Raw genomic sequence first — 14273 nt, 5'->3', positions numbered from 1 at the left:
GGTCAATTTACCTTGTGGAGGTCTGGTAACTATTGTCCATAAAGTCGGCCATCCATTGACTGCGATATTTACATACGAGTATACGAGTTTGTATACCTTCAAAATGCGACCAAAATACAAGACCATGTCTGCAGTCTTACGTTAATCAATTATCCAGCAGTAATAGTCTAGTTGTTTCAGCACTTGTGCAATAACAGAAGACGCCAGCATGTGGCACGAGGCGAGGAGAGTTGAGAAGCAACTTCGCGGGATGATGGTGAACTACAAGAAACGAGCCGAAAGACGGCGCGCTTTTTATAACAAGATGGTCGGTAAATCCTTCGATTAATATCCTCACTCGTGCAACTTTCTCCAGAATGAGTCTCTCTGGGCGGTAAACCAATATACTTGCATAGAGGTTTCGCAGTGGTTGTGATGGTGATGTGTTTGGTATCATTTTGAGCACCCATGAATTCTCATCGGCCTTTTAGCTTTCAATCAAATCCTATGCAACAAGACGCAATATCTTACAGTTTTCATGTTTCCGGTATTTACTTGATAATCATCTTATGTCTAATATCAGGTAAGTATCTGATACTTAATTTGATGAAGATTTTTATTTAAAAGTATCAAAGTATCAGTACTTATACTGTAAGTATATCAAAATAGTACAGTATTCAAAATTTTATGGTAGGGAAATGCAGGGGCAGATACACGGGGTGGATTGGGTGGATTTCTACCCCTCTTTTTGAGTAAAAAAAAATTGAAAAGTCACTTTGATTAAAGAAAATAAATGTCTGAGGGACAGGAGGTACTGTCCATGTGGTTTCGCCTGCTTGACTTTGCTGTCGCAACAAATCCAATTCAGGGTGAAGTATTGTAAAAGACCTATGTAGTGACCTACTTAAAACCACTTGATCAGTTAAAAGCCATCTATCTAGCCATTATCCACCCCTATTTTCAAATCCTGGATCCATCCCCCTAAAATGGTAATTAATTTTTCCCCAACAGAGACTCACATTGTATTTATAAGTGCTCATATTCCATCTTTTGGGTATGCATAGTAGAATTCAAACTGGCTATTGGGCAAATAATTATAGAAGTCTAGTGTTTTATTGTTATTGAGTTGTCTGCTGGTTTGCCGTACTATTTTCTTAGTATATCTTTTTTACAGAAACAAGACTCAACACAGCTAATCCGTATATATGGCCACTCTTGCAAGATACACATTGATGCACAGGTAGCTGCTGCCGCCGAAAGCAAGTCTGTCATGTAAGTATTTATTGTACAGTGGCCCAAAAGTACAATGCTGCAAACAGAAAAAGTCGCAGAGAATAGAAATAGTTGCAGCAAATGAAAGTCAAATTGCAGCGTCGAAAAGCGAATTGCTGCAAATAGGAGTTGCAACAAATAAAAAGCAAGTCAATTGCTGCATATAAAGAGAGTTGGAGCAAATAAAAAAGTCAGCTGTGCATGTAAGGAAATCTTTCGTGTCTATGGTTTGATTTTGTTATGCTTAAACACGAGGTTCCGCTATAAAAGGGAAAGCTCCTCAGAAGCCCAACAACAATCAGTTATCAATCAGCCTCATGATTCAGCATGTCAGAACAATCGCTATGAGCACTAAATTCTGATTTTATATTCTAAACCAAAATAAATATCATTCATAAACTTGTCTACCTAAAATGTTTCTATTTATTGTAAAATGAAATTATACAGTACCAAGCTATGTGCACTCTGAAATAAGAGCATTTCCATCACAGCAAGATAATAATGATGCAATAGACTATGGATAGCATAAAATTTGAAATATTGCACCAAAAACATGAGTGGCCAGAAAATCACTAATACAGTACATAAAAATGTATTGATATAAGCATAAGGTATATAAGCATATATCTGGAGACTAGTAATTTGTGACTGAAAGCATGGCAGTATTATGATTATAATTGCAAATTCAAGCCCAATATCTCAAGAACCTAACTTGTCTCATTGGTTGCTAAACTGGCTGTCCTTGCTTATTCTTGTAGGATGCCGTGGCAAGGGAATTCTGATAACATGATTGACAGGTATTTGTGTGCCTATGGCTTACTGGTGTCTTTATAAAGTATTGTAATGTATTTAACAAATAGATCTCATTTTTGCATGGGTCTGTCCTCTATATGTAATAGATGCGGGGATGACGTCACAGTATGTCCTTAAGAAATGATTATGCAGTGAAATGCAGTTACTGTACTCTTTTACTTTTGCAAAGTTAATAAAATATTTCCTATGAACACGTTAGAGCGTCAAAGTTTCACACATTTCGCAGGTCATTTTGCATACAAGAACAAACCTGTCCTTGTCATTTCTTCATCAGATCTTGCATGTTTGAGTTGTCATAACCTTTCTTCTGTAAACATTCTGATCAGCCACAAACTGTTTGAGATATTATTTCATGATGTATTTTTTGTTATAGTGAATCAATATTTCCTACAAACACTTTTTGAAGAGCGTTGATGTATTAAATATTTCGTCTACGAAGAAAAGAACGAAGAAATGTCTTCATTATTGTTTCTTTAAGATAATTCTTAAACCTTCGCATTCGCTTAAAGTGTGAGCGGTACGATTTCCTCGAGTGGCGAGTGGCTACTTATCGATTGTCTTATTAAAACTGTGAGTCTCGATTCTCGAGTGGTGAGAGTGCTAATGAGGACTCGACACTCTCGAGTGGAGGTTATGTTACTCTAGACCTGTACTGTACATTCCTTGACTGTTGTTCTTGATATGCTTTGACTTCTTCTGGTATCTATTAGGACAGACGTACATTGTTTTATACAACCATGAATTTTCTTATGTTGCAATGTAGTTTTTGGGAGCATACATACACGCATCATGCTATGCATCCAGCATGCATACATATACCTCTAGTAACACATGAACCCTTAACCAACCATAGTGCCAATTTGTGAATGTGATTGTATAAAATAACTATACGTATTAAAGAGTCATTGTCATGTCAGGTTTTATGAATGTGATTGTATAGAATAACTATACTTAAAGAGTCATTGTCATGTCAGGTTTGATGGCCGAGCCCACCTGGATTTTATTCGAGAGCACTCCCATGATGAGCAAGCTGGGTAAGAGGACGATTGTACACTAAAACAAACATTTAATGTTGCATGTAGGTGCTTTGAGTCAAGAAAATACACTCTGCACAAAGAAATACCTATTACCTATAAAATACAATGATATTGTTGTTCTGAATTATGTTAATAATCTTTTATAAATTGGAATTGTGTAACCTTATGCAATTTCCTAAAAAAACGCTTCACTGTATCCTGTGTTATTATAGTATTTTGTTACCGATCCTAAAATTAATTTTATTGATTAATGAATATATCTACTCTTTAGGTAGTTTAGCTTTTCATAGTTATTTTTAGTAGCGTATACCAAATATTTTAAATAAAGAAAAGCATTGCAAATGTACATAAAATTAAGGTGACTTTATATACCATATGTGAACCCTATAAATTGTCTTCACCCAAAACTGGTAGTAGACTAAAATGTTGTTAGTCAACCCAAATGTTTGTTTTTAATTAATAAGACTTCTTCAGGGCAGACTGAAGAAGGTAAATCTTTACCTTATTTATATCAAATTAGTGGTGCGAGATGCAAAACCATGATGATGTCTTTGCAATATAAGAAGCATCTTTTGTCATTACATGTCATGAAATCAGTTTCTGTTTGATCTTTACAGTCCACTAATGGAAACAGATCCAGAAGAACAACGGCTGAACTATGAAAGATATAGATCACTGATCATGATAGATCATAGTGGAGGTCTGTTGCACACCCACCTGTACGATATGCTGTAGCAAGCATCTCCCTGCTGAGAGTTTTTTCCAAAGTAGGATTAGTTTGTAATGATGTGATAATTGTACTTCCAGATGTTCTTGTGCTTTGTATCAGTTTGACCAAGGGTTCTGTATGTATATACAGATTTTTTTACCCTTCATAATAGACTGGTGTCTGTATTTAGAAAAATAATCTCACTTTGGTTGTAATTGAATAGCTTATACATATTTTTATGGGGTTTGAGGCATTCATTAATCCCCCCTTTCTACTGAGATTTTGCTTCTGATAATTAGGAGAAATGCAGAAATTCAAGAGCAGAAAATAAACTGTTCCCGATTTCTTTAATCCTACCCCCATCCCCTTTGGGGACATGGCCTTACCCCCCCTCCCTCTTCCCCCTTTAGGGACATACTGATGGACTTACCTGCCCCCTCCTCAGGGACATACTGATGGACTTACCTACCCCCTCCTCAGGGACAAACTTATGGACTTAACTCCCCCTCCTCAGGGACAAACTTATGGACTTACCCGCCCCTCCTCCTCAGGGACAAACTTATGGACTTACCTCCCCCCCCCCCCTAGGAACATCAGGACCCTAACCCCCTTAGAGACTTGTGGACCCGGCACTGTACACTCATGTTTTATTATAATTTTTCTAGCAACTGAAGAGGCTTACTTGCAGCAACTTGCGAATGAGGAAATGTTCCCAAAGAAGGAGAATGAGATGGCAAAAGCAAGAAAAGAAAAGTAAGAATCAAACATCACTTTAACTGTACTGTATTCTGCTTTTGAAAGGCATGAGCAAACCGGACAAAGAATCAGGTGTTATTAAAAAATTATTTGATAGATTTACATGTTATTTATTATTTTATTAGGAGCTTAGCCAAAGCCAAGATCGGGTATACTTATGACAGCGGGGCTACTTTGACTGCTGGAGATAATGCAAATGATGAAGATGAAGACGGCGATGACGAAAGTGACTCTGATAGTGATATTAGTGACCTAGGTAAGAAATAATTCTCATCAGACTTTCTCACAAATGCTGCTAACAAATGCACCTGCCCAATGCTAGCATGAAAAAGAGCATTCCCCTACATCCTTAGCGATGTTACAAATTTCCTTATGAAAATTTCCATGCAGGAATATACCTAAACTTTGGATTGAAGGACTCTTTGTCCCCTTCTATGATGGTTAAAATTATGTAGCCTACCTGTGGGCTTTGATAGTTTTTCCAGCTCGAAAACCCCGAAAACACAGTGTTCGCCTAACCCGGCCGCCATCTTGGATAATGTGCCCCAGAGGGGGAGGGGGAGGAAAAATGCACAGGGCAGAGACAAACTTTCCTCTCCCTCCCCCTGCGGAGGGCATTTTGCAAGATGGCCGCCGGGTTATGCAAACTCCGTGTTTTCTGGGTTTTCGTGGCGGAAAAAACTATCAAAGCCAACAGGTAGGCTAAAATTTATGTAGTTTCACACTGTTATTCTCCTGTTCCTCTATATACTGTACTGCATGCCTCAATATTGGATTGTTTTTTGTTGATATAAAGTTTGTCCTTTTTTGTTGTTCAGATGTTACTGTTGACGTTGATGAGATTGGGAAAGAGGAGGTATACATGTGCCTGATTACCTAATTCAATTTTGTGTATTTTTAATGTGGTGTTTGAAATCTTTTTTCTAATTTTAGTAACACATTACAATTATCTGAATAATTATTTCAAAATAGGACTGCTTGATGGCAACAAGGATTAACACATTTTTGTTAGAAAGACTTGCAGTTTGATGTATCCAATTTGAACATAATGGACACATGCCATTGTTTTGTTTCTGAAGGCAGAAGAGCTTGACACATGTGCTATCAAGTATGGAATGGGACCAGTGCAGTTTTGTCGGTGAGAATCAATCTTTAAATACAAGCCACGCCATTATTTGCACATATAGTTTTCAGCTAATGGTTCTTTGATTTTATTGTGGGTTTCTTAGTTTTAACACCCTATGAGATTTTAAGTGACCAGTAGAAGGAACAATACCTTGATTAATAGAGAAAAAGATGCTAGCATGTCTCCTCTAATGGTGAACTGATGAGTAAACTCTAGATTTAAGAAAAATTCAAAATTAATAGTTCTTTAAATCTTAACAGTAAACTAAAAGCTGACAAACTTGAGGCTGAAGAGCAGAGAAGACTGAAAGCAATAGAGGATGAAAAAGCAGCTTCTGGAGTAAGATAACCTTGCATTGTCAGACAACACCACACACTAACATGTCTAGAAGCCTTGCATTATCAGACAACTCCACACACTAACATGTCTAGAAGCCTTGCATTGTCAGACAACACCACACACTAACATGTCTAGAAGCCTTGCATTATCAGACAACACCACACACTAACATGTCTAGAAGCCTTGCATTATCAGACAACTCCACACACTAACATGTCTAGAAGCCTTGCATTGTCAGACAACACCACACACTAACATGTCTAGAAGCCTTGCATTATCAGACAACACTACACACTAACATGTCTAGAAGCCTTGCATTATCAGACAACACCACACACTAACATGTCTAGAAGCCTTGCATTGTCAGACAACACCACACACTAACATGTCTAGAAGCCTTGCATTATCAGACAACACCACACACTAACATGTCTAGAAGCCTTGCATTATCAGACAACACTACACACTAACATGTCTAGAAGCCTTGCATTATCAGACAACACCACACACTAACATGTCTAGAAGCCTTGCATTATCAGACAACACTACACACTAACATGTCTAGAAGCCTTGCATTATTAGACAACACCACACACTAACATGTCTAGAAGCCTTGCATTATCAGACAACACTACACACTAACACGTCTAGAAGCCTTGCATTATCAGACAACACCACACACTAACACGTCTAGAAGCCTTGCATTATCAGACAACACCACACACTAACATGTCTAGAAGCCTTGCATTATCAGACAACACCACACACTAACATGTCTAGAAGCCTTGCATTATCAGACAACACCACACACTAACATGTCTAGAAGCCTTGCATTATCAGACAACACCACACACTAACATGTCTAGAAGCCTTGCATTATCAGACAACACCACACACTAACATGTCTAGAAGCCTTGCATTGTCAGACAACGCTACACACTAACATGTCTAGAAGCCTTGCATTATCAGACAACACCACACACTAACATGTCTAGAAGCCTTGCATTATCAGACAACACCACACACTAACATGTCTAGAAGCCTTGCATTATCAGACAACACCACACACTAACATGTCTAGAAGCCTTGCATTATCAGACAACACCACATACTAACATGTCTAGAAGCCTTGCATTATTAGACAACACCACACACTAACATGTCTAGAAGCCTTGCATTATCAGACAACACTACACACTAACACGTCTAGAAGCCTTGCATTATCAGACAACACCACACACTAACACGTCTAGAAGCCTTGCATTATCAGACAACACCACACACTAACATGTCTAGAAGCCTTGCATTATCAGACAACACCACACACTAACATGTCTAGAAGCCTTGCATTATCAGACAACACCACACACTAACATGTCTAGAAGCCTTGCATTATCAGACAACACCACACACTAACATGTCTAGAAGCCTTGCATTATCAGACAACACCACACACTAACATGTCTAGAAGCCTTGCATTATCAGACAACACCACACACTAACATGTCTAGAAGCCTTGCATTATCAGACAACACCACATACTAACATGTCTAGAAGCCTTGCATTGTCAGACAACACCACACACTAACATGTCTTGAAGCCTTGCATTATCAGACAACACCACATGCTAACATGTCTAGAAGCCTTGCATTGTCAGACAACACCACACACTAACATGTCTAGAAGCCTTGCATTATCAGACAACACTACACACTAACATGTCTAGAAGCCTTGCATTATCAGACAACACCACACACTAACACGTCTAGAAGCCTTGCATTATCAGACAACACCACATACTAACATGTCTAGAAGCCTTGCATTATCAGACAACACCACACACTAACATGTCTAGAAGCCTTGCATTGTCAGACAACACCACATACTAACACGTCTAGAAGCCTTGCATTATCAGACAACACTACACACTAACATGTCTAGAAGCCTTGCATTATCAGACAACACCACACACTAACATGTCTAGAAGCCTTGCATTATCAGACAACACTACACACTAACATGTCTAGAAGCCTTGCATTATCAGACAACACCACACACTAACATGTCTAGAAGCCTTGCATTGTCAGACAACGCTACACACTAACACGTCTAGAAGCCATGCATTGTCAGACAACACCACACACTAACATGTCTAGAAGCCTTGCATTATCAGACAACACCACACACTAACATGTCTAGAAGCCTTGCATTATCAGACAACACCACATACTAACATGTCTAGAAGCCTTGCATTATTAGACAACACCACACACTAACATGTCTAGAAGCCTTGCATTATCAGACAACACTACACACTAACACGTCTAGAAGCCTTGCATTATCAGACAACACCACACACTAACACGTCTAGAAGCCTTGCATTATCAGACAACACCACACACTAACATGTCTAGAAGCCTTGCATTATCAGACAACACCACACACTAACATGTCTAGAAGCCTTGCATTATCAGACAACACCACACACTAACATGTCTAGAAGCCTTGCATTATCAGACAACACCACACACTAACATGTCTAGAAGCCTTGCATTATCAGACAACACCACACACTAACATGTCTAGAAGCCTTGCATTATCAGACAACACCACACACTAACATGTCTAGAAGCCTTGCATTATCAGACAACACCACATACTAACATGTCTAGAAGCCTTGCATTGTCAGACAACACCACACACTAACATGTCTTGAAGCCTTGCATTATCAGACAACACCACATGCTAACATGTCTAGAAGCCTTGCATTGTCAGACAACACCACACACTAACATGTCTAGAAGCCTTGCATTATCAGACAACACTACACACTAACATGTCTAGAAGCCTTGCATTATCAGACAACACCACACACTAACACGTCTAGAAGCCTTGCATTATCAGACAACACCACATACTAACATGTCTAGAAGCCTTGCATTGTCAGACAACGCTACACACTAACACGTCTAGAAGCCATGCATTGTCAGACAACACCACACACTAACATGTCTAGAAGCCTTGCATTATCAGACAACACCACACACTAACATGTCTAGAAGCCTTGCATTGTCAGACAACACTACACACTAACATGTCTAGAAGCCTTGCATTGTCAGACAACACTACACACTAACATGTCTAGAAGCCTTGCATTATCAGACAACACCACACACTAACATGTCTAGAAGCCTTGCATTGTCAGACAACACCACATGCTAACATGTCTAGAAGCCTTGCATTGTCAGACAACACCACACACTAACATGTCTAGAAGCCTTGCATTATCAGACAACACTACACACTAACATGTCTAGAAGCCTTGCATTATCAGACAACACTACACACTAACATGTCTAGAAGCCTTGCATTATCAGACAACACCACACACTAACATGTCTAGAAGCCTTGCATTGTCAGACAACACCACAAACTAACATGTCTAGAAGCCTTGCATTATCAGACAACACCACACACTAACATGTCTAGAAGCCTTGCATTATCAGACAACACTACACACTAACATGTCTAGAAGCCTTGCAATGTCAGACAACACCACACACTAACATGTCTAGAAGCCTTGCATTGTCAGACAACACCACACACTAACATGTCTAGAAGCCTTGCAATGTCAGACAACACCACACACTAACATGTCTAGAAGCCTTGTATTATCAGACAACACTACACACTAACATGTCTAGAAGTCTTGCATTGTCGTCCAACACCACACACTAACATGTCTAGAAGCCTTGCATTATCAGACAACACTACACACTAACATGTCTAGAAGCCTTGCATTATCAGACAACACCACACACTAACATGTTTAGAAGCCTTGCATTGTCAGACAACACTACACACTAACACGTCTAGAAGCCTTGCATTATTAGACAACACCACAAACTAACATGTCTAGAAGCCTTGCATTATCAGACAACACCACACACTAACATGTCTAGAAGCCTTGCATTATCAGACAACACTACACACTAACATGTCTAGAAGCCTTGCAATGTCAGACAACACCACACACTAACATGTCTAGAAGCCTTGCATTGTCAGACAACACCACACACTAACATGTCTAGAAGCCTTGCAATGTCAGACAACACCACACACTAACATGTCTAGAAGCCTTGTATTATCAGACAACACTACACACTAACATGTCTAGAAGTCTTGCATTGTCGTCCAACACCACACACTAACATGTCCAACAGCCATCATTACCAGACAACACTACACACTAACATGTCTAGAAGCCTTGCATTATCAGACAACACCACACACTAACATGTCTAGAAGCCTTGCATTATCAGACAACACCACACACTAACATGTCTAGAAGCCTTGCATTATCAGACAACACCGCACACTAACATGTCTAGAAGCCTTGCATTATCAGACAACACCACACACTAACATGTCTAGAAGCCTTGCATTATCAGACAACACTACACACTAACATGTCTAGAAGCCTTGTATTATCAGACAACACTACACACTAACATGTCTAGAAGCCTTGTATTATCAGATAACACTACACACTAACATGTCTAGAAGTCTTGCATTGTCGTCCAACACCACACACTAACATGTCCAACAGCCATCATTACCAGACAACACTACACACTAACATGTCTAGAAGCCTTGCATTATCAGACAACACCACACACTAACATGTCTAGAAGCCTTGCATTATCAGACAACACCACACACTAACATGTCTAGAAGCCTTGCATTATCAGACAACACCGCACACTAACATGTCTAGAAGCCTTGCATTGTCAGACAACACTACACAATAACATGTCTAGAAGCCTTGCATTATCAGACAACACCGCACACTAACATGTCTAGAAGCCTTGCATTATCAGACAACACTACACACTAACATGTCTAGAAGCCTTGCACTATCAGACAACACCACACACTAACATGTCTAGAAGCCTTGCATTGTCAGACAACACTACACACTAACATGTCTAGAAGCCTTGCATTATCAGACAACACCACATACTAACACGTCTAAAAGCCTTGCATTATCAGACAACACTACACACTAACATGTCTAGAAGCCTTGTATTATCAGACAACACTACACACTAACATGTCTAGAAGTCTTGCATTGTCGTCCAACACCACACACTAACATGTCCAACAGCCATCATTACCAGACAACACTACACACTAACACATCTATAGAAGCCATGCCTTACAAGAAAACACTACACACCAACATGGCATGTCTAGAAGCCTTGCGTTTGACTCACCACTACGCTCCAACATGTTTTTACATTATGTAAAACCACCACACACTAATATGTTTATAGGCTTGGCCAAAAATATGGCTGCTTATAAAAGAAAACCTGCATGTGCTTTTCAGGGTAGTCGTGCACGGAGGCGGGCTAGGGACAGGATTATAGCTCAAGAGAAAAGAATGACTCACACCTCCCCTCCCAGGTGCTGTTATTGTTGTTATTATTGTTCTTGTTGTTATTATTGTTCTTGTTGTTATTATTCAAATTACAAAATAAGCAATTTATAGAAAAGTGTACAGTATGGCATCTTTCTCGGGTGCAATTTGGCATGGCATCATGGATGCATTTGAGTATGCGAGCCTTTATAGAATAGTTATTTGCTTTGTTTTTAGCGCACTCTTAATTCTACAAAGTTTTTTTACAAGATTATACCGATTTTGTCTAATCAAACTTTTTCTCATTTTGTAATTTGCTTTGTTTATCCCGTAGCTATGCAAGACGAGCCAGTCCTACTTATGAAGATCACAGGTTAGGAGCCTTTATCGTTACAAAAGGTTGCCTCTTGTACAGTAGTACAGTAAACTAAATAACAAATGAGTTCAAACAAATGAGTCCAGACTGCTGTACTTCAAAAAGTTGCACTGCCTTCTTGTGTTAGGAAATAACAGGCTTATAAAGGTCTGTTACTTTTAATTTAGAGAAGGACGTCTGGTTGTCATTGTTAATTATATTTTGAATGGGGTAAGCATTGATCGTTAACTAAAATTTGAAGCTATAAACCTATAATCCTGTCAACTTATATTTCAGACGTTCCAGCTCTAGATCTCCGTCATCTTCGTCCTCACGATCGCGAACTCCCGAGGACGCCCCGGCTCAAGTAGAGTTCATTACTGAATTCTCTGCTCCTACAGATACCAGCTCCGGCAGTGATCACCACTCTCGGTCCAAGTCCTCCCGGTCGGTCCATAGTTTTGGTTGCAATTTTCTGCAGTGTTTTATCCATCGCGTGTTTTGCTCTTGCTTAGAGGAAGAGGAAGAATGTTTCTACTGCAGATATGGAAATAATTTATTTTCGTTTTACTATGACAAAAGAACAATGTATATATATGTTTGAAAAGGGAAAAATGATTTGCGAATAGCTGTTCATTTAATTGGGGTATGCTCTGCTATGCTCACACGCTATGCATTCTATGCATTGGTCGTTAAAGTATGATGCACTCTACTGCTGTCAGCGAGAGTTTAGCAAACAGCTAGCAAATCGGGGTGTGGAAGTCAAAGTTTTGATTGACAAGCTTTCCAAAGGCTTCCATCCTCTGGAACCTAGGGCGTTGAGGGCAGCATAACGAGGCGTGAAAACGAGGGGGGGGGGGGGCAGGAGAGAAGAGAAATTTGGGTCGCATCTCTTTGAACCTCTGATCGGCCTCGTTAGTATAATCATTGTCAATTGAATAATGCCTTTCCGCATCTGATTTGCTAGCTTCCCGAGTTTTTCTAGGCGGTCATGGTGCTCTCTGGGGCCCTTTGTCGAGACAATATTGTCAACAGTATGCATTTCAAAGTTGCTAATGTTGGTCTTGTTTCTTTCTTTCCGTCCTTGTTTCTGGTATTGTTGTTGGGATGTCTCCGTTCTCTTCATGGCCTGATACTAAATGGATATTCTCTGTGACGATTCCATGGATGCCTTATACGCCAATCTTCCAACCCTTGATATACACGGTATGTCATTTTGAATGTATTTATCATTACACTTCTTATGCTTGGATTGTCATGTCTATGGAAATTGTTGTAAAACGGATTTTGCTACAAAAGCACTAAGTCAAGAGACCGAGATCGTGAACGTCACAGACGACGGCGGAGTCGATCACGTGGCAGGTCGCGTGAAAGGTCACGTGATCGCGATCGCGCCCGCCATTCGCGGGACAGATCACGTGATAGGAGCAGGCGCCGTAGTAGAAGTCGTAGCAAAGACGAGCGACGTCACGATCAACGTGATTCTGGCCGTGAACGAGATTATCGTGAACGGGAACGTGATAACCGTGAGCGTGATAGCCGAGACCATCACTATAGTGATCGCTCCTCCAAAGAGTCCGCCCGCGCTAAGGACAACGCAAAGGCCTCGGCTAAATTGTTGAGGTGGGATATTTAACATGTTTTTAACGTTTTTTTACTTTTTAATGTTGCTTGGTCCTTTAACAGTTCTAGGCAGCCACACCTTATTATTTTATCTCATTCAATATTGTAAGGCATTATGTGGAGAAATCTTCATCTAAACTTAAGAAAGCTCTATATTACATTTACCAAATGAGCCCACCATCAGAGAAACGAGAAGTTCCACCAAATTCGGCATACAGGTACTAGACATCCTCATATTCATCTCTGCCCTATCCATTTCGTCAGATATTGAAAGGAAATTAGTTTTTGACCTCAATGTTGACATGTGTCTCAATGTTGACATGTGTCTCAATGTTGACATGTGTCTCAATGTTGACCTCTGTCTTAATGATGTCCTCTGTCTTAAGATCTCTGCCTTAATGATTACCTCTGTCTTAATGATAAACCCTGTCTTAATGATGACCTCTGTTTTTTTAAGATGACCTCTGTCTTAAAGATTACTGTATCTTTGTCTCAATGATGACCTCGGTCTCGATGATAACCTCTGTCTTAATGATGACCTCTGTCTTGGTGGTGACCTCTGTCTCAATAATGACCTCTGTCTCAATGATAACCGCTGTTTTGATGGTGACCTCTTTCTTAAAGATGACCTCTGTCTTAATGATGACCTCTGTCTCAATGATGACCTCTGTCTTAATGATGTCCTCTGTCTTTAAGATGACCTCTGTCTTTAAGATGACCTCTGTCTTTAAGATGACCTCTGTCTTTAAGATGACCTCTGTGTCTTAATGATGACCTCTGTCTTAATGATAACCTCTGTCTTAAAGATGACCTCTGTCTTAATGATAACCTCTGTCTCAATGATG

General features: G+C 39.7%; 1 protein-coding gene across 3 annotated transcripts in view; it reads left to right on the top strand.

Annotated features, from left to right (window-relative positions):
- The first annotated feature begins 25 nt into the window (after positions 1-25).
- LOC5514343 (CLK4-associating serine/arginine rich protein) overlaps positions 26-14273 on the top strand; it is a 36605-nt gene continuing 22357 nt past the window's right edge. The window contains exons 1-14 of one of the 3 annotated variants that reach the window (XM_032383950.2): positions 26-307; positions 1154-1251; positions 2010-2048; positions 3039-3098; positions 3719-3801; positions 4476-4563; positions 4692-4822; positions 5385-5422; positions 5646-5704; positions 5953-6031; positions 11421-11497; positions 11785-11823; positions 12103-12252; positions 13105-13428. In XM_032383950.2, coding sequence (XP_032239841.2) covers positions 209-307; positions 1154-1251; positions 2010-2048; positions 3039-3098; positions 3719-3801; positions 4476-4563; positions 4692-4822; positions 5385-5422; positions 5646-5704; positions 5953-6031; positions 11421-11497; positions 11785-11823; positions 12103-12252; positions 13105-13428 — 1364 coding nt within the window. In that variant the 5' untranslated portion in view covers positions 26-208. The other 2 variants (XM_032383952.2, XM_032383951.2) reach the window with 2 other exon arrangements.

This window comes from Nematostella vectensis, chromosome 2, assembly GCF_932526225.1.
Source record: "Nematostella vectensis chromosome 2, jaNemVect1.1, whole genome shotgun sequence".
NCBI classification, from domain to species: Eukaryota; Metazoa; Cnidaria; class Anthozoa; order Actiniaria; family Edwardsiidae; genus Nematostella; species Nematostella vectensis.
The sequence above is the reverse complement of the archived record's forward strand: the minus strand, read 5'-3'. Positions and strand labels throughout refer to the sequence as shown.